At 42.4% G+C, this 22793-nt stretch overlaps 1 protein-coding gene, 1 non-coding gene and 1 pseudogene across 3 annotated transcripts in view; 2 read left to right on the forward strand and 1 right to left on the reverse strand.

Moving 5' to 3' along the window:
• The window catches only part of LOC117397351 (uncharacterized), a 34007-nt pseudogene extending 23045 nt beyond the window's left edge, over positions 1-10962 (forward strand).
• Positions 9641-9735, forward strand: trnat-ugu (transfer RNA threonine (anticodon UGU)). Its single transcript has 2 exons — positions 9641-9678; positions 9700-9735. It is a non-coding gene; the product is annotated as a tRNA-Thr (tRNA).
• Positions 10963-11511: 549 nt separating the features above from the next.
• The window catches only part of LOC131707274 (uncharacterized), a 118379-nt gene continuing 107097 nt past the window's right edge, over positions 11512-22793 (reverse strand). Inside the window, exons 1-2 of one of the 2 annotated variants that reach the window (XM_059009614.1) lie at positions 16144-18584; positions 11512-12317 (exon numbers count right to left, since the gene is read on the reverse strand). In XM_059009614.1, coding sequence (XP_058865597.1) covers positions 12310-12317; positions 16144-17149 — 1014 coding nt within the window. In that variant the 5' untranslated portion in view covers positions 17150-18584 and the 3' untranslated portion in view covers positions 11512-12309. Of the gene's footprint in view, positions 18585-22793 lie in introns of those variants that run through there. The other variant, XM_059009613.1, reaches the window with a different exon arrangement.

Raw genomic sequence — 22793 nt, forward strand, 5'->3', positions numbered from 1 at the left:
CTGTCTGCTATCTCCTCCTGGATGCACTCGCATCACCTCAAACTCAACCTCTCTAAATCTGACCTCCTTTTCTTTCCCTCCTCCTCCTCCCCCCTCCTCTGATCTCTCTATCTCCATTCCTCTGGAATCTACCACACTCTCTCCCTCCTCCTCATCTAAGAACCTTGGAGTCACCCTGGACCCCTGCCTCTCGTATTCCCAGCACATCTCCACCCTGGCACGCACTTGCAGATTCTTCCTAAGCAACATACGAACAATCCGACCCTTCCCCACCAACTACTCCACCCAGCTCCTTGTCCAGGCCCTGGTACTCTCCCGCCTAGACTACTGCAACTCCCTCCTGGCTGGCCTCCCTGCGTCTGCCACCCGTCCACTCCAGCTCATCCAGAACTCCATTGATTTATTGAGGAGGATCCTCCCCCCCCCTCCCTTTTTTTGTATTTCGCTAATTTTGAAATAAAGATTAATAATATATTGTATCATGTTAAACAGTTTTTTTTTACCAATCATCGCTTAATAAAAATAATTTGTAAAAATCCAGTTTGATGACATTTTTTTTTTTTTTAATTGCAACAGCCGGCGATTGTGTAGCCCGGATTCAAACAGTAATCTCCGGGCTAGGGTGCATCCTCTACTTATGATGCTAATAAATTCAACAAGGGACAGTCTCAGTATAACGGATTTGTAACCAGTCTCTTGTTTTGTTTTTTAAATGTACTTACAGTGCGCTTTTATCACATTTATCATTTTACCTTTATTATAAAAACGATTATTACAACCTCAGCGAGTCTTTTTAAAATATTGGTGCAAACAACTGGGATATGAAGTTCCTGTGATTCCTGTCAAGCTGGGCACCTCTGTTATTTATTAATGTCTGTTTTGTTTAAGTTTGGTTTCTGTTCAAGTGATATTTTTTTGTTTTAGAATGATTCATTTTTCAGTTTTCGAAAAATAATAATAAAAATAATAAAAAATAATAAAAAACCCTGATAATACCAGTGATGCAAACGGCAGGAAACACGTTAGTTTGTGTGGAGCGAGACAGGTACTAATGATGCTTACTTAACCATATAAGAAAAACCTATTACCACCTCAATTTAAACTTGAGAAGAACACTTGGAATCTAACTTGCAATTTTGACATACAAGGTTTATTCATGATAATTGACTTAGAAAGTTTAATACAGCTTGGCAGTGTTGACATACAAGGTTTTTTCGTGAACAAGGTTTAATCACATGTTTGAATTAACAAATTCTGAACTAAAAGTATTTGCATTTGGATTGGTATGAACATTGTAGGCAGGAAATTCTGTATCATAGATGGTATTACATCAGATGCATTTCAAATACTCCATACATTCAAATACTCCATACAACAGACATTCATTATATTGACTGGTAGATCTCAGAATTCCTGCGCCTGACTTCTGACACAGCACACAAAACTGGCCACAGACATTTAAAATACTCGTCCTTACTTTTACTGATGTTTGTGTAAAAATAATGGATTAATAAATTCTCCATAGAGTATATGCATCAGGCATGCCTGAGGGTCATGAAACACTTTTAATATGGTTGAGGGGGAAAAGGCAACAAAAATGTCCGCTGGCCATATTGGAGTAGCAGGTTAATCAACTTGTAGAAATGTATTCCAACCTGCTTTGCTAGAAAACTGTTCAGCTGAGAGTTTGAAAACCAAGCTTGTGCCCTCCTGCCCCAAGAGCAGGTCTGTGACTTCTCTGCCCCTCCATAGGGCATGTCTGCCTGTTGGCAGGAGAGTACAAACCTGATCTCGGGGCAGGAGGGCACAGACAGAAGCAAATCATTCTGCCCCCAGAGCAAGCTTTCTTTTCAAAAACTCAACTGAGTGGCTTTCCACCTAACTGTATGAGATCTCGAGATTTCCTACCTCAGTTGAAACTGGTTTTGACTGGCATACTACCTCACGACTTGTATGAGCACTTCCTGACATATAGTACAATGCACGGCAGAACTTTTTTGTCTAATTAGAGTTCGATTAATAAATGATCTATGTACAATTAAACTTGCAATGGAGAGCCTGGGTGTAGTTTTTTTATTGTGTTTATTACTTGTTAAATCAGTCATTTTAATACTTTCAGAATGGAAGCTGTTAAAAGAAAACGCCGTCAATACTTAAAAAAATGGAGATCAGCAAAAAAGTCGAAATATGAATTGAGAACTGATCAAGAACACCCTAACATGCATGACACCGATGACTCTGATGAAGATATAGCTGTGAACAGGTCACAGAAACTGTCCTTCCTTGCACCAGCTATCAAAGAGAGAATTCAGATGGTGAAGTCAGTGATGACAACAACAGTTGTATCTGGGATATTATTAATGAACAAAATAATGTGATCCCTTCTTCGGATCAGAAGCTGAATGTGCTGATGATAATCTGTTGGCAGAAGATGTTGCAACATGGGCAAATAGATTTCTTGTAAAACACAATGCTGTAGATGATCTACTAAAACTCTTGGACACCCTAACCTACCTTCTACAGCTCGGACACTTCTGAAAACAGCCAGAGATGTCCAGACAGAAGAAAAATCTGGAATGCAATATATTTATTTTCTGTTGCATGATGAAATTGTAAAGAAACTCAGAAAGTATCCTGTTGAGGTTACTGCTGACCTGGAAGCATTAGAACTCTCTTTAAATATTGATGGACTGCCCCTTTTCTGAAAAATATCTGTGGCCAGTTTTGTGTGCTGTGTTTATTGAACCAATGAGTATTTTCCCTGTTGCATTAACATTTGGCAGCACAAGACCATCTGTTTTAAACTTCAGAGATTTAGGTCACCTGTTACAGAGTAGGTTAAATCTGGGTCTCCGTGTCAGCTCCAAACGCCAGCAGTACCAGTTACAACGTGTTTTTACAACGTTGCCAGGACTAAACTTCAACGTGCTTGTTACGTTGCAGCAAAGTAATTTTGTTAGCTGGGTAGTAGCTTATTGATCCCAGAATCTCATCAAGCAGCTTCTTGAAGGATCCCAGGGTGTCAGCTTCAACAACAAAAGTTATACGGTAAGTTTTATGTTCTCGAGTTATGGAAGGATTTTACTGCAACTATTTATTATAACTTTTAAAGTTTAAGTCCAAGTGAAAATATGTTACAGACAGGTTTAAATTTAATTTTGTAAAAAAAAAAGACTTTCGCTACTAAAAAAAACCCCGACATTGAGAGTTACAACAGCAGCTTGAAAAATATTTTCACATAAAATGATGATTATTTCTTGGTTGGTGAGAGCATGATGTCATTTCTGAGACCGGTTCTTGTTAAATTGTGTTTTATTGTTTTATTCTAATTTCTAATTGATACATTAAATAGCAATTCCAATTCTGTAGCTGTGATATTTCTCAATTCCAATTCCAGAATGCACCAACACATTCTAACTCAATGTTGATTTGAGCCCGGCTCTGTAATATCAAGAGGTTTGCTTTCCAAAGCAATCTCAATGTTGTTTACATAAACTCTAAACGATGCTTTCTAAGTGTTTCAGAAAAATCGATATTCTTTATTTTGATTAAGCTTTTATTATGTGTGAAAAGCAAGGCCAGATTATGTATGCAAACCATTACACTGTAAACAACTAAAAAAACTTAGGAAACAATTTAAGAAAATAAATATGCGAAATATCTATGTATTTAACCTTGGATGTTGCATATTAATTATATCCCTTTTGAAATTGCGGATATTTTATTCAACGTTTTATTATTATTTTCTCAAGATAAAGAACACACAACATCACAATTAAATAGACATTATGAAAACATCATATGTTCAGAATCAACAGTGAGTTTTATTTTAAAACATTGTGTTTCACTAATACAAGAAAACTTTAACTGTGAATATGCCCTTTTCTGAAAGAGCAGACCTTCGTTCACCTTGCTCACGCTGTAGCGCAGCATTAGGAATTGACAGCTGGTTCAGTTTGATAAATGTTTTTACACGCTGCATAGGGAGGGCTACACTTTTTATTTTTTATCTTAAACGAAAACACTAGCTGCATCAACAAGATAAGCCATGTTCCTGCTAAGTATCACTCTACACAAGAGGAGGACATTTCACGGGTCTGTTGTTGTTTTTACATGTGTATATATATATATATATATATATATATATATATTAATTCCCTGATTGCTATGCGAAATGTATTTTATAAACGCAATATATCCTGTCATACTGTAAATATGAATGTCTAGCACGGTACTCATGTCTGTAGTAAATAAAATAATAATTCACACTCTCTCACTCTAAAAGCTCCAGTTAGAACCTTGCTTTGCCGCTGTGGGGGAACCTTTTTAGGTGCTTCTAAACTTTCTTTTTTGTCTTGTAAGCTATGAAACGTGTATTGAAAACAATATTATAAAAAACAATTTACAAACTGACTTAATCTCAAGTGTTCTTAAATGATCCCTTTGCAGTATTTTATTACAGAGGAATGAACGGTTCCCAAACGAACCCTTTCTGGGGGAATCAATAGAAATTATCAGTAATAGAACTCGAAGGTTTCACTAGGAACCCTCAAAGTGCTCGTTTTTGTTTTCCTCAGTAAGGGTTTGTTTGGGAACCTCTCATTCCTCGGTCTGCAATAGAGAATATAAAATCCCTGCAAAGCAAGGTTCTGCCTAGCCTTTACTTCTCAGAGTGCAGGGTGTGTTTGCCGTTCTGCACCTCGGGGCACATGCAGTGCTGCGGCTCATTGCGCTGATGCCTAATGCGGCTCCTGAGCCACTGAAGTTGAACGCACTTGTTAAAAATGTGTTAAAAAAACAACTTATAATGTGATGTTTCTTTTACACAATACTGAGTGTGGTTAAGGACAACACATTTTTAGCTTGATTTTAAAAATGAGAAAAATAAGAAGTGGGTCGCAAAGTGATTTCATAAACGTGATTTGGGTCACTGAGTGTGGATTTGAAAAGGTTTATATAAAAGGAGTCATGATATTTACCTGTTGAACCTTTAAAATATAAATGAAGTGATTTAATTGCGACCCAGTTCTTATTTTGCCTCCATGTTGTGTGTGTTCATTTTAACACAGGCACAGTGTTAACATTAGTACAAACAGGCTATGGGTTGGAATATTTCGATGAGACTACACAAAAGCTACACAGTATTACTAACACATATTGTGCGTAGAATTTCAAAAGATTTGTTTTAAGAGTTGCTTTAAGCATTCAAATATTTGAGACAATCGATTGCTTAATAACTAGAAGAAAAGTACACAATATTTAGTATTGCCTAATCGTGACGCACCTATTTCTGGACGTACTGAGACATTTATTACTATGAACAAATACAGAGCCGTGTATGAGTTATATACAAAGTAGCATAGCTAGAATAGTAGCTGTATTCTATTTCTGTACAAAGCTCAGGCCCGCTGTGATCGCACAGTGCTGGAGCTCATCTCTATAGCGCAGGACGTGGAGGAGGTTCCACGCGTATCAATAAGGACAGAGCTGACGGCTCCGTTTATTCAGTTGTTTATTAAACAAATATAAAACTTGTCTTTGTGTTGTTTCCACTGCGTGACAGACTCGGGTGAGAGTGCAGAGGTATTTTCAGGAGCTCAGCACCGGACAGCTCCCGCTAAAGGGTGTACAGAGGGCTTGAAGTTTTGGGTGGTTATTTTTGATCACGTGATGTCCCTTTAAACATATTTTGAGCCGATTCGCTTTCTTAAATAAACTCTAATAACCAAATGAAAAGGTTGCTCCTTTTACCCTCCTAGTTAACAAAAGATAATATGAATTGTTGTTCTCACCCTTGAGTTTATTTAAACCTGCACAAATTCAGCTTATTAACTCCCACTGCTTTCGTTTCTAGCAGCGCTTTGTTTTCTTCCACTAATTTAAACAATGTTCTCTATGTCTGGTATGCAGATAGGCTTAAAAAATATTATTTAAGGTTTATAAGGAGAGAGATTTAAAAAAAAAAAAAAAACTTCAAGCCCTACCCAGTAAATACTTGTCCTGTATTGGCTTTAAAAATGCTTATATGAGCAGTACTGGCAATGTCAGATCAGCAACACTTCTTGAAAGCCCCAGTGCTGGCATGCCTGTAGTAACTGCTGATGTTCTTCCAGTATCTGCACCTCTTGTAGTTGCTGTAGTAGATGTTTCATGTCAACGCAATGTTGTACTAATATGGTAGAAACAATGTTGCAAGATTGAAGAATCAATTGCAGTCCAAACATGCATCTATGAAGAACCAGTTGATTATTTATGATTTAATCAATAATATAATTAAGTACTTCAAATGTACCCATCAGAAGAACTTCAGAACTACACTTCCCACCACCCCATCATAGATACATGCGCAGAAGGATGATGAGAAATGTAGTTCCAAAGTTCTTCTGAAGGGTACATTTGAAGCCATCTTGGAAACAGAGCACGGTATACTACAATTTAATAGTGTAAAAAAGTGGACAGGATGTAAAAAAAAAATAAAAACCATACACACACCTAATTTAAACAGTTGTAGCAACATATCATAACATGTAACACACACACACACAAAACAACTTGAGTTCCCCTTTAAACATTCAGGGTGATTAACCCTGAAATCTGTTTTGTTCTGTTAACAGGGGAATCATGGCTGCAGGACAAGACTCTGAAGAAACTGTTTCTCAGGAGCTGTGCAGTCCCTCTGAGCTGAGGATCGTACTGCTTGGGAAGACTGGGGCTGGAAAGAGTTCATCTGGAAACACAATCCTGGGCAGACAGGAGAGGAGCTCTGGATCTGGATTTAGCTTGTCTGGGTTACTCTTGTCTGGATTAGGCTTGTCTGGATTTGGGAGCTCTACAGTAACAGCGGAGAATGAGAAGAGAACAGGAGAAGTGTCTGGGAGGAGGGTCACTGTGGTCGACACTCCAGACTTGTTAGACACGGAACGGGTTGAGATTGAGAGATGTGTTTCTCTGTCTGCACCGGGACCCCACGCTTTCCTCCTGGTGACAGCAGTTAATCCAAAAGGATGGAAAGACACTGACAGCGAATGGTGGGAATCTGTAGTAAAAGACAATTGGAAAGTTCTAGATAAAATCCAAGAGCTCTGTGGTGAGAGAGCTGTGAGGAACACGATGATCCTTTTCACCTGTGGGGATTATCTGCAAGGCAGGACGATTGAACAGTACATTGAGGGAGCTGGTAAGGAGTTCCAGCAGCTTGTTGAGAAATGTGGGAACAGGTATCATGTTCTCAACAATAAAAACAAGAGCAGTCCCACTCAGGTCACACAGCTGCTGGAAAAGATAGACAGCATGGTGAAGAGGAGTGGAGGCTGCTACATCCAAATATCTCCTGAGATTTACCAGGAGTTAGTAGAAAGGATTAGATTAAAAGAACAGGAGCTGAAGAGGGCACACAAAAAGGAACTGAGGAGGCGAGAAGGGGAGATGAAAAATAAATATGAGGAGGAACAGAGAAAGAGGGAACAGGAGATGAAACAGAAATATGAGGAGGAACAATATAGGAGAGAAGAGGAGATGAAACAGAAATATGAGGAGGAACAATGCAGGAGAGAAGAGGAAATGAAACAGAAATATGAGGAGGAACAATGCAGGAGAGAAGAGGAGATGAAACAGAAATATGAAGAGGAACAGTATAGGAGAGAAGAGGAGATGAAACAGAAATATGAGGAGGAAAAGTATAGGAGAGAAGAGGAGATGAAACAGAAATATGAGGAGGAACAGAGAAAGAGGGAACATGAGATTGAACAGAAATATGAGGAACAGTATAGGAGAGAAGAGGAGATGAAACAGAAATATGAGGGGGAATTAAGGAAGAGAGAAGAGGAGATGAAACAGAAATATGAGGGGGAATTAAGGAAGAGAGAAGAGGAGATGAAACAGAAATATGAGGAGGAACAATGCAGGAGAGAAGAGGAGATGAAACAGAAATATGAGGAGGAGCTGTGTAGAAGAGAAGAGGAGATGAAACAGAAATATGAGGAGGAACTGTGTAGGAAAGAAATGGATATGAATCAGAAATATGAAGAGGAATTAAGGATGAGAGAAGAGGAGGTTAAACAGAAATATGAAGAGGAAATGAGGAGAAAAGAGAAGCTGATGGAGAAGTTGAGGAATCAAATAAAGGCAGAGGAGCTAGAGAAAGAGAAAGAAGAATTCAGGCTGCCTGTCAGGATAAGGAACAGCAATGGTCTTTCATTTCCCAACAGTACGTTTAGTAAAACCCCTCTTAGTGGTACTTCCTTACCTGACAAAACAAACAAAGTCATACAAGATAATGTTTTTTATTTTTATTATCATTTGTTTTTATGACACAGAAAATTACAGTCATGGATTATCTGACATTCAGATACCTGCACAACAAGAAGGTTAATATTATAATACTGTACTGAATTGAGACTTTTCTATGGAAACCAATTTTAGATTACACTATTGAAAAATAATATTGGTGTTTTTGCCAAATCTTTCTTGTGTATCTGACTTACAGAAATATGAGGAGGAATTGAGGAGACAAGACTGTTAGCAGGATCATGTATAGTCAGATAGAAGGAATGTTTAATATTTGTAAGAAATAAACTTGTCCTGTTGTTTTCCAGTGTCTGAAGGTGAAGGAGAGACTCCCAGTGCAGATACCCAGGCACCTCCCAGAGTAGAGCAGAGTGAGAGGGTGAGGGATGAAAAGAGCAAACTGCAGAAGGAAAGTCCAGGAGAGCTGGAGCTACAACTGGAGCTGAGGAGAAAGGGGGACAAAATCAGAGTGCTGGAGAGAGAGCTGAGGAGAGCACAAGAAAGGGAGAGAGAGCTGCAGTACAAAGAAAAGCCAACTGGAAATCAGTATAGAATACCAGCAGTACTACTTATAGGAGGATGTGTCGGGGCAGCAGTAGGGGCAGTATCTGGAGCAGTATCAGGTTCAGTAGCAGCTGCAGCATGGATGTTTAAAGGAGCTGTACTTGGAATAACAGTAGCAGCAGCATTGGGATCAGTGACAGGAAGCAGGGCAGCAGTGAAAGAGCATCACAAAACAGAGTGATGAGAACATGGGAACACTCTGATGAGGATTAAACTGCACCATTCTCCTCATGCTGAACTCTGAAAAGCTTTAGTTTTATGTATGAAGTGATTGTAGAAGGTATGAGGTGCTTTCAATTAATCTCACTGTAAATACATTCTCTGTACATTTAAGAGAAACAACACAGAAGATGTTACAGGAGACGTTAGAAAAGATGTAGAGTTTAATTAATTTAATTTCTAAAGAGATTCTCATCAGTTTAGATGTGTTCTATATTATATGTTGAAACATGTGAATAAAGGTTTAATGTGACTTTATGTGAATTGTGAAGCCAAGCTGACCTGCTGATACTCTGACCAGAAAATTCCATAGACTATACAGAGGTAGAGATTTCATTAATTTCTGTTGAGGAATGGAAGGATATTTGAACCACATGATGATGAGAGGTCACTGGACCTTGGAGAAGGTTTGGTTACTTCCCAAGTTCGATGTGGGGAAGAGCCAATATGGAGAAAACAAACATCTTGTGCAGGCAACATCTGGCCTGCTGAAGTGAAGGGCTTTGTTGGTCCCAAGATCTGCCTTCCATTTGGAGGGATTTCCTAAGTTTGTCAGCCGGCTCCTGCTGACGCTCCAGTGGCGCAATCGGTTAGCGCGATGCACTTGTATAGCAGTATGTCTGCAGAGCTATGCCGAGGTTGTGGGTTCGAGGCTCACCTGGAGCACTTCCCTTTTCTCGGTCAGTTTATTCCAGTAGGTTTTGCTTCAACAACAATGCTCATCAAGTGTGAGATTAATAGAAAATAGGAATAAAATAATATCTGCACACGCAGACATACCTATATTTATGTATATGTTTACAAGTCAAAAGACAGATAGATTGAATGAATGAATGAATGAATGAATGAATATTTGAAAAAGCCTGAAAGGAGGTGTAAGAGTTTGCTTCTGATCACAAAATATGATTTTAGTGAAGGGGGAAGAAAAAGGGCTTGGAGATGCCAGGGACTGAATATACCAAACACAATGTGTGTTATAGATCTTTATTTAATATAAAGCCCTTCACAACAGACATGTCACAGGTAATCCTTGTCTCACTCCGCACCAGTGACTCCTATGGTGGTCGGGCGCCTGCTAGCTGGCTGGGCTGTCAGGCTGTCATCCTCTGTTGGCTTGCAGAGTGAAAGAAAGCGAGCGGCCTGACAGCGTACGTTTCATGTGCTTGTGTGCTTGTCTACGGGGGTTGAGACAAGGTCTTAAAAAACAATTGGATATTCCAAACTGGAAGAAAACTGGGGCAAAAATAATTGCCAATTTCAAATTTTAAAAAAAGTAGTATACTTCAAGTACTTGAGTCAAAATATGGCTTCAGTACTTTCAGTATTTAACTGGGTTCAGGTTCAGCACCTTGGACAGTGCACCGCTCCAGTGCTTTTGAAGCATTATGAGAAGAATAATTGATCATTTAATATCATGCATTAGTCAAAGAAACCAAGAACATCCAAAGGTGTGAGGTGTTTTCAGAATTCACGGTGCATTTTGCATGAGGTGAACAGGCTTTGTTTATGAGGGGAAGCAGATCTAAATAAATAGATCTAAATAGATCTATCTGCTGTATTATTGAATTGTGGTTTGTCACACTTGAGAATTATTGTATTTCTTGTTCTTATTGTATGACTTATATTGTAACACTTGAATGTATTTGTATTTGCTTGCGATTGTAAGTCGCCCTGGATAAGGGCGTCTGCTAAGAAATAAATAATAATAATAATAATAATAATAATAATAATAATAATAATAATAATAATAATAATAATAATAATAAATCGTTTTGTGTGACAAGCTGTTTAAAATGCAACATCAGCACATAAACATGTCATGAAAACACTGTTCTGAATGCTGCTGCAGCCTGGAAGGAGAAAACAAATAAAACATTTGATTGTGTGTTTTCAGTACAGAGTCAGATTTATTTCAAATGAATTTATCTCACAAATGCAAACAGTGCATTTAAGCATCTCATTTAAAATAAATACAATATTTGGTTCAATACACCCAGGGCCAGATTTACCAGTATTTCTGCAGTAAAGTTTGAGGTGATATGTGATGTTTAAAGAGGGGAATATCACCTTAAACTGCTCTCAGTCCTAACTACACAAGCACAGGGAGATTTCACTGTTTAGTTTTAACACAGAATATTGATTACACATAATACATTACTGAATTACCTTGTTTCATGTACAGGGTGTCAATGCTCATGTCTGCAACTGTACATCTATACACGTGGGAATCATGGAAAACTTCAAACTTGGCTGGAACAAAACCAGCAGGGCTGGGATACTCCAGGACCAGGGTTGAGAACCACTGATTTAGAGAATGCCACAATTTGGATTCATTTAGAACATTATTGACCCCTACCCTTAAAGTTTTCCAAAAAAGATTTCAATCAAATAAATATTTTTTTTTTCTTTAAAATGTTGCCTACAGAGAGAGCACTGTAGTGAACCCTGAGGCTCCAGTGTTAGTGTCCCATGTTAATGTTGCCTACAGAGAGAGCACATGTAGTGAACACTGAGGCTCCAGTGTTAGTGCCCCATGTTAATGTTGCCTACATAGAGAGCACACTGTAGTGAACCCTGAGGCTCCAGTGTTAGTGTCCCATGTTAATGTTGCCTACAGAGACAGCACACTGTAGTGAGCACTGGGGCTCCAGTGTTGTTTCCTGCTCATATCGTGCTTAGATATTATTCATTAATGTCTCATTGCTCTTTTGAATGGGTTCCACTGCTCCATTGCATCTGCTACTGCGTGCAATACTGTCCTGATCACAGTCCCTTCTCTCATTGCTTGCTGCATGTTCAACAGCTTTTTCTTTTGCCCCTTTTCTCATTGCATCTCTTGTTGCATGCATTACTGCAGTTTCTCATTAGTCCAGTCTCTTCTCTGATTGCTCTGGTTACTGTGTGGGTGGTTGTGGCAAAGTGGGTGGTGAGGGGTAGCTGTGTAGCAGTGATGCGGTGCAGGAGTAATGAGCAGACAACGGTAGTCCAGTGGAAAATAGGCTTTATTTGCCAGCACTGGTCTAGTGCTCAAAATAATAAGCCCGGCAATACACAACGATGTGTAAAGCTCGGGCTGACAAAACACAGGATACAGTCCTGAACAAAAGAAACAAGAATACGGTCACCCGTCTCGGGTGCGTGCAGTCGTGATTGTGGTGAGTGAATACACAGGACGTTGTGACAGTACGTGAGGAGGTGATCCGGCTTGTGTTCGCCCAGTGCGACAGCTCCGGATATGTTCTAGCTGTCTGGTGATTCGGAAACAAGACAGACAGTTAGTTTTCAGCCACTCCAGCGCACAAACACACACACACAGCTCTTTTAGAGCAGAACAGATTTTTAGGTCCTTCTCGGTCCTTGGTTTAACCCAAACGAAGGAAAAGAACAGCGTTACCCCGGCCCCTATATGTAATCCCGCATGATATCTAGGTAAACGGTTGCAGCTGCCTTTTACTTGCAGCTGCCCCTCGTTTACCTGTCAAATCAATACGGTCTTACAACAGAGTCTCGCTTCCTTCCAGGCTGACCCACTTTCCGGTCCCGGAAACGAACTGTCAGGCCAGCCCTTCCAGATACTTCTCCTCCCGTTCTTTAGCGCCCTCACAGGTCGGGAGGAAGATTTATCACCAGAACTCATTGTATTTCTGTCACATATCCCACCGCTCAGAGTGGAGCCGAAGGAACACTCGGCTAAATCTACCTTTCCCATTGCTCCCCCCTCCCGGGAAAAATAATCCGCATTTTGGTGGTCTTTCCCCGCACGGTGTACCATATGGTACATGAAGGGCTGCAATGCCAGATACCACCGAGTTATCCGGGCATTGCTGTCCTTCATTGTGCTTAACCACTTGAGTGGGGCGTGGTCTGTGACAAGATCAAATGAGTGTCCCAGCAGGTAGTATCGTAAAGAGTGAGTAGCCCATTTAATGGCTAAACACTCTTTTTCGACTACGGAGTAGTTGCGTTCCCGAGGTAACATTTTTTTGCTTATGTACAATATCGGGTGTTCTACTCCAGCTACTTTTTGGGACAAGACTGCACCCAACCCTACATCCGAGGCGTCGGTGTGGAGGATGAATCTCTTGGTGAAATCTGGGGTAATAAGAGTGGGGGCCTGGCAAAGTTTACGCTTAATCGTATCAAACGCCCCCTGACACTCAGCTGACCATTTAATTAAATTTGGCGCACTCTTTTTGGTGAGGTCGACTAACGGGTTAACCACTGTGGCGTACTCGGGGATGAAGCGGCGGTAATAACCGGCTAAGCCCAGTAGTGACCTCACCTGAGTCTTGGTTTTGGGGATCGCCGCATCAACCAAAGCCTGGATTTTGGTGACCACAGGTCTCACCCTTCCATTCCCCATTAAAAATCCCAAATATTGAGTCTCTGTCTTGGCAAACGCACATTTCCTCAAGTTAGCTGTCAGCCGGGCTGCCCTTAGAGACTGAAGAACGGCTGCAACCCTAGCCAAATGCTCTCGCCAGGTGGAGCTGTAAATCACCACGTCATCAATATACGCTGCTGCATATTCATGATGTGGGCGTAAAACCTGGTCCATCAGTCTCTGAAAGGCAGCGGGCGCACCATGTAGCCCAAATGGCATGGTTTTAAAGTGGAACAGCCCCTCTGGTGTTGAAAATGCGGTTTTCTCTCTGGAGCTGCGGGTTAGAGGGATTTGCCAGTATCCCTTCGTCAGGTCCAGAGTGGAAATAAACCTCGCTTTTCCCAGTCTGTCTAAAAGTTCGTCGACCCGAGGCATGGGATACGCATCGAACTTGGCAATAGCATTCACCTTTCTGAAATCTACGCAGAAGCGGTTGGTGCCGTCCTTCTTAGCCACTATTACAATAGGACTGCACCACTCGCTCCTGGAAGGTTCAATCACTCCAAGCTCGAGCATATCCCATACCTCTTTGCGAACGCCACTTCGTCGACTTTCCGGGATCCGGTACGGTCTCTCTCGCACTGTGACACCTGGGGGAGAGATAATGTCATATTCAACTAAGTTCGTCCTGCCGGGCACATCAGAAAAAACATCACTGAACTCCTCAATAAGCTTACGCAGCTCTCTTTGCTGATCCGGAACTAATTGTTCCCCCATTGAAATCGCTCTTGTGCTCGGGGTCTCTGGACAGGGACCTAAATCATCCTCCATATTGCCTGGGGCTATAAATAAGACCTCTCTTGCCTGCCAGGGCTTCAACAAATTAATGTGGTAAATTTCACGTTCATTCCGGCGATCGGGCTGTCTAATTTCATAATTTACTTTCCCTATAGCCCGAATCACCTCATACGGCCCCTGCCATTTAGCACACAGTTTTGACTCTGATGAGGGAAGTAGCAGCATTACCTTGTCCCCTGGTCGAAAGGTTCGAATCCGTGCATTTTTGTTATAATGCTGCTCTTGTCGGTGCTGAGCCGATCTGAGGTTGTCTTGGGCCAAACGACCGACCAAATCCAGGCGATCTCTGAGTAGGAGCACATACTTCACCACATTTTTAGACGAGCCTTTGTGCTCCTCCCACCCCTCTCTCAGCAGGTCGAGAATGCCGCGAGGCTGCCGGCCGTACAGGAGCTCAAAGGGGGAGAACCCCGTTGAACTCTGCGGCACTTCTCTCACTGCAAAAAGGAGGTAGGGGAGAAGTGATGCCCAATGTTTCTGCTCTTGTGTTACAAATCGCCTCAGCATCGACTTTAAGGTCTGATTAAAACGTTCCACCAGACCGTCCGATTGTGGATGATAAACGGACGTCCTGATGGGACGTATTTTTAATATTTTGTACACCTGCTGTAACGTATTGGACAAAAAATTAGTTCCGTGATCGGTCAAAATCTCCTTGGGGATCCCTACTCTGGCCATAATCTGTGCTAACTCGGTGGCTATTGCAGCGGCACTAGTGGACCTCAATGGAACTGCCTCCGGGTATCGCGTTGCATAATCCACCACTACTAAAATGTGCGTATACCCGGAGTCAGAAGGTAGCAAAGGGCCGACTATGTCCATTGCAATGCGCTCGAAAGGAGTGGAAATAATCGGCAGTGGGACCAAAGGGGCGGGGCGCACTCGACCCGGCGCTACTCGCTGGCAGTCTGGGCATGTGGCTACATATTTCGACACATCAGTATGAAGACCTACCCAATAGAATCGAGCCAATATCCGTTCCCTCGTCTTCTCGGCTCCGAGGTGCCCCGCAAAAGGGATATCATGCGCCAGCCTCATGACCTCCAGCCGACAAGACGGGGGAACCAACAATTGTGTTACAGGCTGTCCTGTGCCCGCGGCTAGGTTTACCCTATACAGTAATTGCCCCTTGATACTGAAGTGTGGATATACTAGCGCCCCAGCGCCGTCAACATCCTTACCTTCAATGGACCGGACCTGTCCCCAAGCGTGCACCAGTGACGGGTCGTTATGTTGGCCCCACACTAGGTCCGCGCTTGAGTACCACGGGTCCGGTACATCGAGAGGGGCTGGAATAACATCTGCTCTAGTCGGTCCAGTAACCTCGCTCTCTCGGTCACACTGCGTTCCCACTCCCTTCGACTGGCGTTTGTTACCATTGCAGCACTCTCCCACCAGACCCCAGCCTTGTCTCAACAACGCTCCCTCCCATTTTGCGGTCCGTCTCTCCTTATTCGTTTTTCTAGGACGGAAAAGAGGGGAAAACATTTCAGTGTGAAAAGGAAACACATCACCAATCCGTTCCTTTTTTTTTTTCTCTGCCACGTTTACGTGTGTGGCTGAGACTGCCATTTTTTTCATCAATTCTTTGAATTTTGGCCAGTCTCGGCCCAGAATAACTGGGTGTGGCAACCTTTCCGCCACCCCAACTACCAGGTGACGTTTTATCGGTCCTACCGATAAATATACTTTTAATGTGGGGTATGCCGCCGTGTCTCCATGGATACAGGAGATGGCCACCTGACCTCGTGGCCGCCACGACACACCGCCCAGGAGAGCTGTCCTAATCAAGGTTTGCTCACACCCTGTGTCCACTAATGCGTGGGTTTTCACATTCCCTAACACCACATTAATCAGACAAGGCCCCTCCCGACCATTTTCCCCACGCTTACCAGTCTCAGGTGCCCAATTGCACGCGGCCACGTCACACTCCATGGCAGCGGGGCATGACCTGGCCAGATGTCCCGGCTGGTGGCACCTAAAACAGATAGGAGGGACAGAGGGGGCATGGGTTAGAAATCTGTCCCGCTGCTGGTATGGCAACGGGGCAGGGGCAGCACCTCTACCCCAGCTGGGGGCCAACCTTGATCTCCATGGGGGGGAGGCAAGGGGGCCCAATGGGGTCGGTGCTCTGGGAGGTCTGGGTCCCTGGAACGAGGGGGGTGGTGGCGATGATGTTGGAGGAGAGGGAGAGAGAGCGCGGCTGCTCCGAAGGGCAGGGGCGGACAGGATCCCGATCCGGGCAGAGGTCAGGGAGTCCTCAAAATCTTCGGCCAATTTGACCGCCTCCTCCAGGGTGTCGGGGTTGTGGCGCCGTATCCACGCCTGGGTTTCGGCGCCGACCACATGGCAGAACTGTTCTACCACAATGGCTTCCCCCATCTGCTGGACGGTCTTCTTCCCGGGGGTCAGCCAATGCACCATGTGGTCGCACAACCTCTCCGCAACCACCCTGGGGCGTGTCTCCGGGGCTCTCCGGTACTCCCGAAACCGCGCCCGGTGGGTCTCGGTAGTAATGTTGAGTCGGCGGAGGATAGCCTGCTTGACCCGGTCATACTCAGTGGCGTGCTGGTCACTCATGGCCTGGTAAGCTGCCTGAGCCTCCCCAATCAGGCAGGGTCCCAATTGGCTGGCCCAGAACTCCCGCGGCCAAGCCGCCGCGGTAGCCAGCCGCTCGAATGCCACCAAGTACGCCTCCGGGTCATCCTCCGCCGACATCTTCATCGCCCGTGCCTTTGGGGGCGACATCACCGGTGTTGTAGTCGGGGTCGTTACCGCAGCCACGGCCAGTCCTACCCGTTCAATGAGCGCTGTATAGCGCTCCTCCCTCCTTCTCTCCTCTGCGTCCCGTCTGCTCTCCAGTGCCTGCAGCAGCTCCGCCAGCGCGTCGCGGTCCATGGTCCCGTTTCTGACACCACGTGTGGCAAAGTGGGTGGTGAGGGGTAGCTGTGTAGCAGTGATGCGGTGCAGGAGTAATGAGCAGACAACGGTAGTCCAGTGGAAAATAGGCTTTATTTGCCAGCACTGGTCTAGTGCTCAAAATAATAAGCCCGGCAATACACAACGATGTGTAAAGCTCGGGCTGACAAAACACAGGATACAGTCCTGAACAAAAGAAACAAGAATACGGTCACCCGTCTCGGGTGCGTGCAGTCGTGATTGTGGTGAGTGAATACACAGGACGTTGTGACAGTACGTGAGGAGGTGATCCGGCTTGTGTTCGCCCAGTGCGACAGCTCCGGATATGTTCTAGCTGTCTGGTGATTCGGAAACAAGACAGACAGTTAGTTTTCAGCCACTCCAGCGCACAAACACACACACACAGCTCTTTTAGAGCAGAACAGATTTTTAGGTCCTTCTCGGTCCTTGGTTTAACCCAAACGAAGGAAAAGAACAGCGTTACCCCGGCCCCTATATGTAATCCCGCATGATATCTAGGTAAACGGTTGCAGCTGCCTTTTACTTGCAGCTGCCCCTCGTTTACCTGTCAAATCAATACGGTCTTACAACAGAGTCTCGCTTCCTTCCAGGCTGACCCACTTTCCGGTCCCGGAAACGAACTGTCAGGCCAGCCCTTCCAGATACTTCTCCTCCCGTTCTTTAGCACCCTCACAGGTCGGGAGGAAGATTTATCACCAGAACTCATTGTATTTCTGTCACAGTGGTAGAGGGGGGTTTCGATTCAGACAGTAACACCCGGCAGCACGGGTAATAAATCCTGCACTGGTCTGTCCAACACCATATCAAACCATTGGCAGCTGCACTGTGCCTGTCTATCCTAGCCCTAACAATTTGAAAAGGATAAGCAGCTTTGAAAGCATGCAGGATCAGGGGGAGATCCAGATATGATTACTTTAACACATCTCTCTGATCTGATTCATTTTCTATGAACTGTAAAAAAGACTCCATTTAAAATGCTGCTGGTGTTCTTGCTTTCTTATCAGTTTAATATTCTGTTATTTGTGTTCTCTATTACTCTCTGCTATACAGGACCAGGGGCCTCATTCACAAAAGGTCCTTATTAGTGTGTGTTAGTAAGGTGCTCCGTATTTCCAAAAATAAGGGGGTATTCACTAAGAGGAATCCTTATGGAAGAAATTAGGGTATCATTTCAATACCATAGCATCCTAAATAAGGTGAGCCGTAAGGACATGAAATCACACAGAGTAAATAAGGTGAGCTGTAAGGACATGAAATCACACAGAGTAAATAAGGTGAGCTGTAAGGACATGAAATCACACAGAGTAAATAAGGTGAGCTGTAAGGACATGAAATCACAGAGTAAATAAGGTGAGCCGTAAGGACATGCAATCACAGAGTAAATAAGGTGAGCTGTAAGGACATGAAATCACACAGCGTAAATAAGGTGAGCTGTAAGGACATGAAATCACACAGCGTAAATAAGGTGAGCCGTAAGGACATGAAATCACACAGCGTAAATAAGGTGAGCTGTAAGGACATGAAATCACACAGCGTAAATAAGGTGAGCTGTAAGGACATGAAATCACAGAGTAAATAAGGTGAGCCGTAAGGACATGAAATCACAGAGTAAATAAGGTGAGCCATAAGGACATGAAATCACACAGAGTAAATAATGTGAGCTGTAAGGACATGAAATCACACAGCGTAAATAAGGTGAGCTGTAAGGACATGAAATCACACAGCGTAAATAAGGTGAGCTGTAAGGACATGAAATCACAGAGTAAATAAGGTGAGCCGTAAGGACATGAAATCACAGAGTAAATAAGGTGAGCCGTAAGGACATGAAATCACACAGAGTAAATAAGGTGAGCTGTAAGGACATGAAATCACAGAGTAAATAAGGTGAGCAGTAAGGACATGAAATCACAGAGTAAATAAGGTGAGCTGTAAGGACATGAAATCACACAGAGTAAATAAGGTGAGCCGTAAGGATATGAAATCACAGAGAGTAAATAAGGTGAGCCGTAAGGACATGAAATCACACAGAGTAAATAAGGTGAGCTGTAAGGACATTAAACCACAGAGTAAATAAGGTGAGCCGTAAGGACATGAAATCACACAGAGTAAATAAGGTGAGCTGTAAGGACATGAAATCACAGAGTAAATAAGGTGAGCAGTAAGGACATGAAATCACAGAGTAAATAAGGTGAGCTGTAAGGACATGAAATCACACAGAGTAAATAAGGTGAGCTGTAAGGACATGAAATCACACAGCGTAAATAAGGTGAGCTGTAAGGACATGAAATCACACAGCGTAAATAAGGTGAGCTGTAAGGACATGAAATCACAGAGTAAATAAGGTGAGCCGTAAGGACATGAAATCACACAGAGTAAATAAGGTGAGCTGTAAGGACATTAAATCACAGAGTAAATAAGGTGAGCCGTAAGGACATCAAATCACACAGAGTAAATAAGGTGAGCTGTAAGGACATGAAATCACAGAGTAAATAAGGTGAGCAGTAAGGACATGAAATCACAGAGTAAATAAGGTGAGCTGTAAGGACATGAAATCACAGAGTAAATAAGGTGAGCAGTAAGGACATGAAATCACAGAGTAAATAAGGTGAGCTGTAAGGACATGAAATCACACAGAGTAAATAAGGTGAGCCGTAAGGATATGAAATCACAGAGAGTAAATAAGGTGAGCCGTAAGGACATGAAATCACACAGAGTAAATAAGGTGAGCTGTAAGGACATTAAACCACAGAGTAAATAAGGTGAGCCGTAAGGACATGAAATCACACAGAGTAAATAAGGTGAGCTGTAAGGACATGAAATCACAGAGTAAATAAGGTGAGCAGTAAGGACATGAAATCACAGAGTAAATAAGGTGAGCTGTAAGGACATGAAATCACACAGAGTAAATAAGGTGAGCTGTAAGGACATGAAATCACACAGCGTAAATAAGGTGAGCTGTAAGGACATGAAATCACACAGCGTAAATAAGGTGAGCTGTAAGGACATGAAATCACAGAGTAAATAAGGTGAGCCGTAAGGATATGAAATCACACAGAGTAAATAAGGTGAGCTGTAAGGACATGAAATCACACAGCGTAAATAAGGTGAGCTGTAAGGATATGAAATCACACAGAGTAAATAAGGTGAGCTGTAAGGACATGAAATCACAGAGTAAATAAGGTGAGCCGTAAGGACATGAAATCACACAGAGTAAATAAGGTGAGCTGTAAGGACACTAAATCACAGAGTAAATAAGGTGAGCCGTAAGGACATCAAATCACACAGAGTAAATAAGGTGAGCTGTAAGGACATGAAATCACAGAGTAAATAAGGTGAGCAGTAAGGACATGAAATCACAGAGTAAATAAGGTGAGCTGTAAGGACATGAAATCACACAGCGTAAATAAGGTGAGCTGTAAGGACATGAAATCACACAGCGTAAATAAGGTGAGCCGTAAGGACATGAAATCACACAGAGTAAATAAGGTGAGCCGTAAGGACATGAAATCACACAGAGTAAATAAGGTGAGCTGTAAGGACATGAAATCACACAGAGTAAATAAGGTGAGCAGTAAGGACATGAAATCACACAGAGTAAATAAGGTGAGCCGTAAGGACATGAAATCACACAGAGTAAATAAGGTGAGCTGTAAGGACATGAAATCACACAGAGTAAATAAGGTGAGCTGTAAGGACATGAAATCACACAGAGTAAATAAGGTGAGCCGTAAGGACATGAAATCACACAGAGTAAATAAGGTGAGCTGTAAGGACATGAAATCACACAGCGTAAATAAGGTGAGCCGTAAGGACATGAAATCACAGAGTAAATAAGGTGAGCCGTAAGGACATGCAATCACAGAGTAAATAAGGTGAGCCGTAAGGACATGAAATCACACAGCGTAAATAAGGTGAGCCGTAAGGACATGAAATCACAGAGTAAATAAGGTGAGCCGTAAGGACATGCAATCACACAGAGTAAATAAGGTGAGCTGTAAGGATATGAAATCACACAGAGTAAAGATGTTTTAAGGCCATCACTTTAAAATCCCTTTATTTCAGTACAATAATAATAATGAGAACGCATCTTCTAGCAATCTGAATTAGATTACAATAACAGGCCGCGTTACATGTGAATTTGACATTTCTCAAGACATTTGTTTCTCGTGAGATTAACGTGGACTTTGTACTTTCTTACGTTTCCATGTGAAGTCTTTCATTTCCTGGGAACGCTTACTTCCCCCCGAACGCTATGCAAATGAAGGAAAGTGGGAGGGGTCGGATTTATATTAGCCACGGTAACGCCCCTTTCGATTCTCGTGCATTGTAGCGTGAAAGACCCCAAAATACTGTCTTCACGAGCAGGGACAGTTTCACGAGAAATAATCCACGTGTCACCCTGAATGACGTAAATTGTAATGAAAGATGTGATTTGCTGATGGATTTTGAATATTTTTTTATACTTAGTTGTAGGTCTACTGTTGTAGGCCGCACTGCTTTTCACACATAGTCGTTCAGGGGCTTATATCTTAATTACTACAATCTATTCTGCCAATACATTGAAGTCATATAAGCAGCATATGTAATGAACCTATCCTGCTCACCTCTGGTCGATCACCGTGGCTGGCAGCCCACAGAGATGCAGAATTCGAGCACATGTGCAAATAGATTTTATATTTTTAATTGGGACTGCATGTTAACAGTAAAGCACATAAAGGAAAGAAGAAAGCAGTTGGGTATGACATCGTTGCAATTTAAGGTTAAGTGGTGTAAAGGGGATTTTTTAAATTAAAAAAAAATAATTTGAATAAATCTGTATTCATTTTTTTAGGCTACATACAACATCTACACAACTGAGCTCGCTATCAACACGAGGAGACAGAAACATCTTTACAATACCATTTAAAATTAAAATAATATAAATGCCTATGGTCTCTTAGACAAGTTAAATAGCAGTACATTGACTTTTTGATGAACTGAATCGTGCTGCGTTTCTCTTCACTTGAATATATTCTGTGAATGAGATATGCATTGGAAAATGAATAGGAAGACACAGAATCGGTTATTGTATCACACGAATATTTAAACCTTAGATTATTTAAAATCTTCAACATTTACAGACCCTCCTTCTTGCTGATATTTTCAAGCTTATTGTTGTATGTGGTTTAGCTACTTACAATCTCTAGCATTATGAATAGCTGAACAGAAGACATTATAAAATGTGGGTTACCCCTCAACGGCAATCTAACAAGAAAAAAATACTGCAAACATAAAAACAATGTACCTGCTGCCATCTTCAGAGCATGATAACTTCCGTTTTCCTATGTGAAGGCTTCATTAAGATTGTCACATGAATCGGTGTTTACATGTGTGAGCAGGCGTGGATCTCACAAGCATTTCCTGGAATCTCAAGATATTAAGACCTTCAAGGTGAAATACTGACAGTGTTTTTTGGGACCTTTTCATAGGCTTTCCCTGCCAAGTTTCACAAGCAATGCACATTCACATGAGTTAACCACACATGCAAACTGGCCTATTATTACACATGTCAGGATACTTTATCTCTTTCTACATGTATTAATGTGTGTCTGTGGACGATTCA

This window comes from Acipenser ruthenus, chromosome 39 (genome assembly GCF_902713425.1).
Source record: "Acipenser ruthenus chromosome 39, fAciRut3.2 maternal haplotype, whole genome shotgun sequence".
NCBI lineage: Eukaryota > Metazoa > Chordata > Actinopteri > Acipenseriformes > Acipenseridae > Acipenser > Acipenser ruthenus.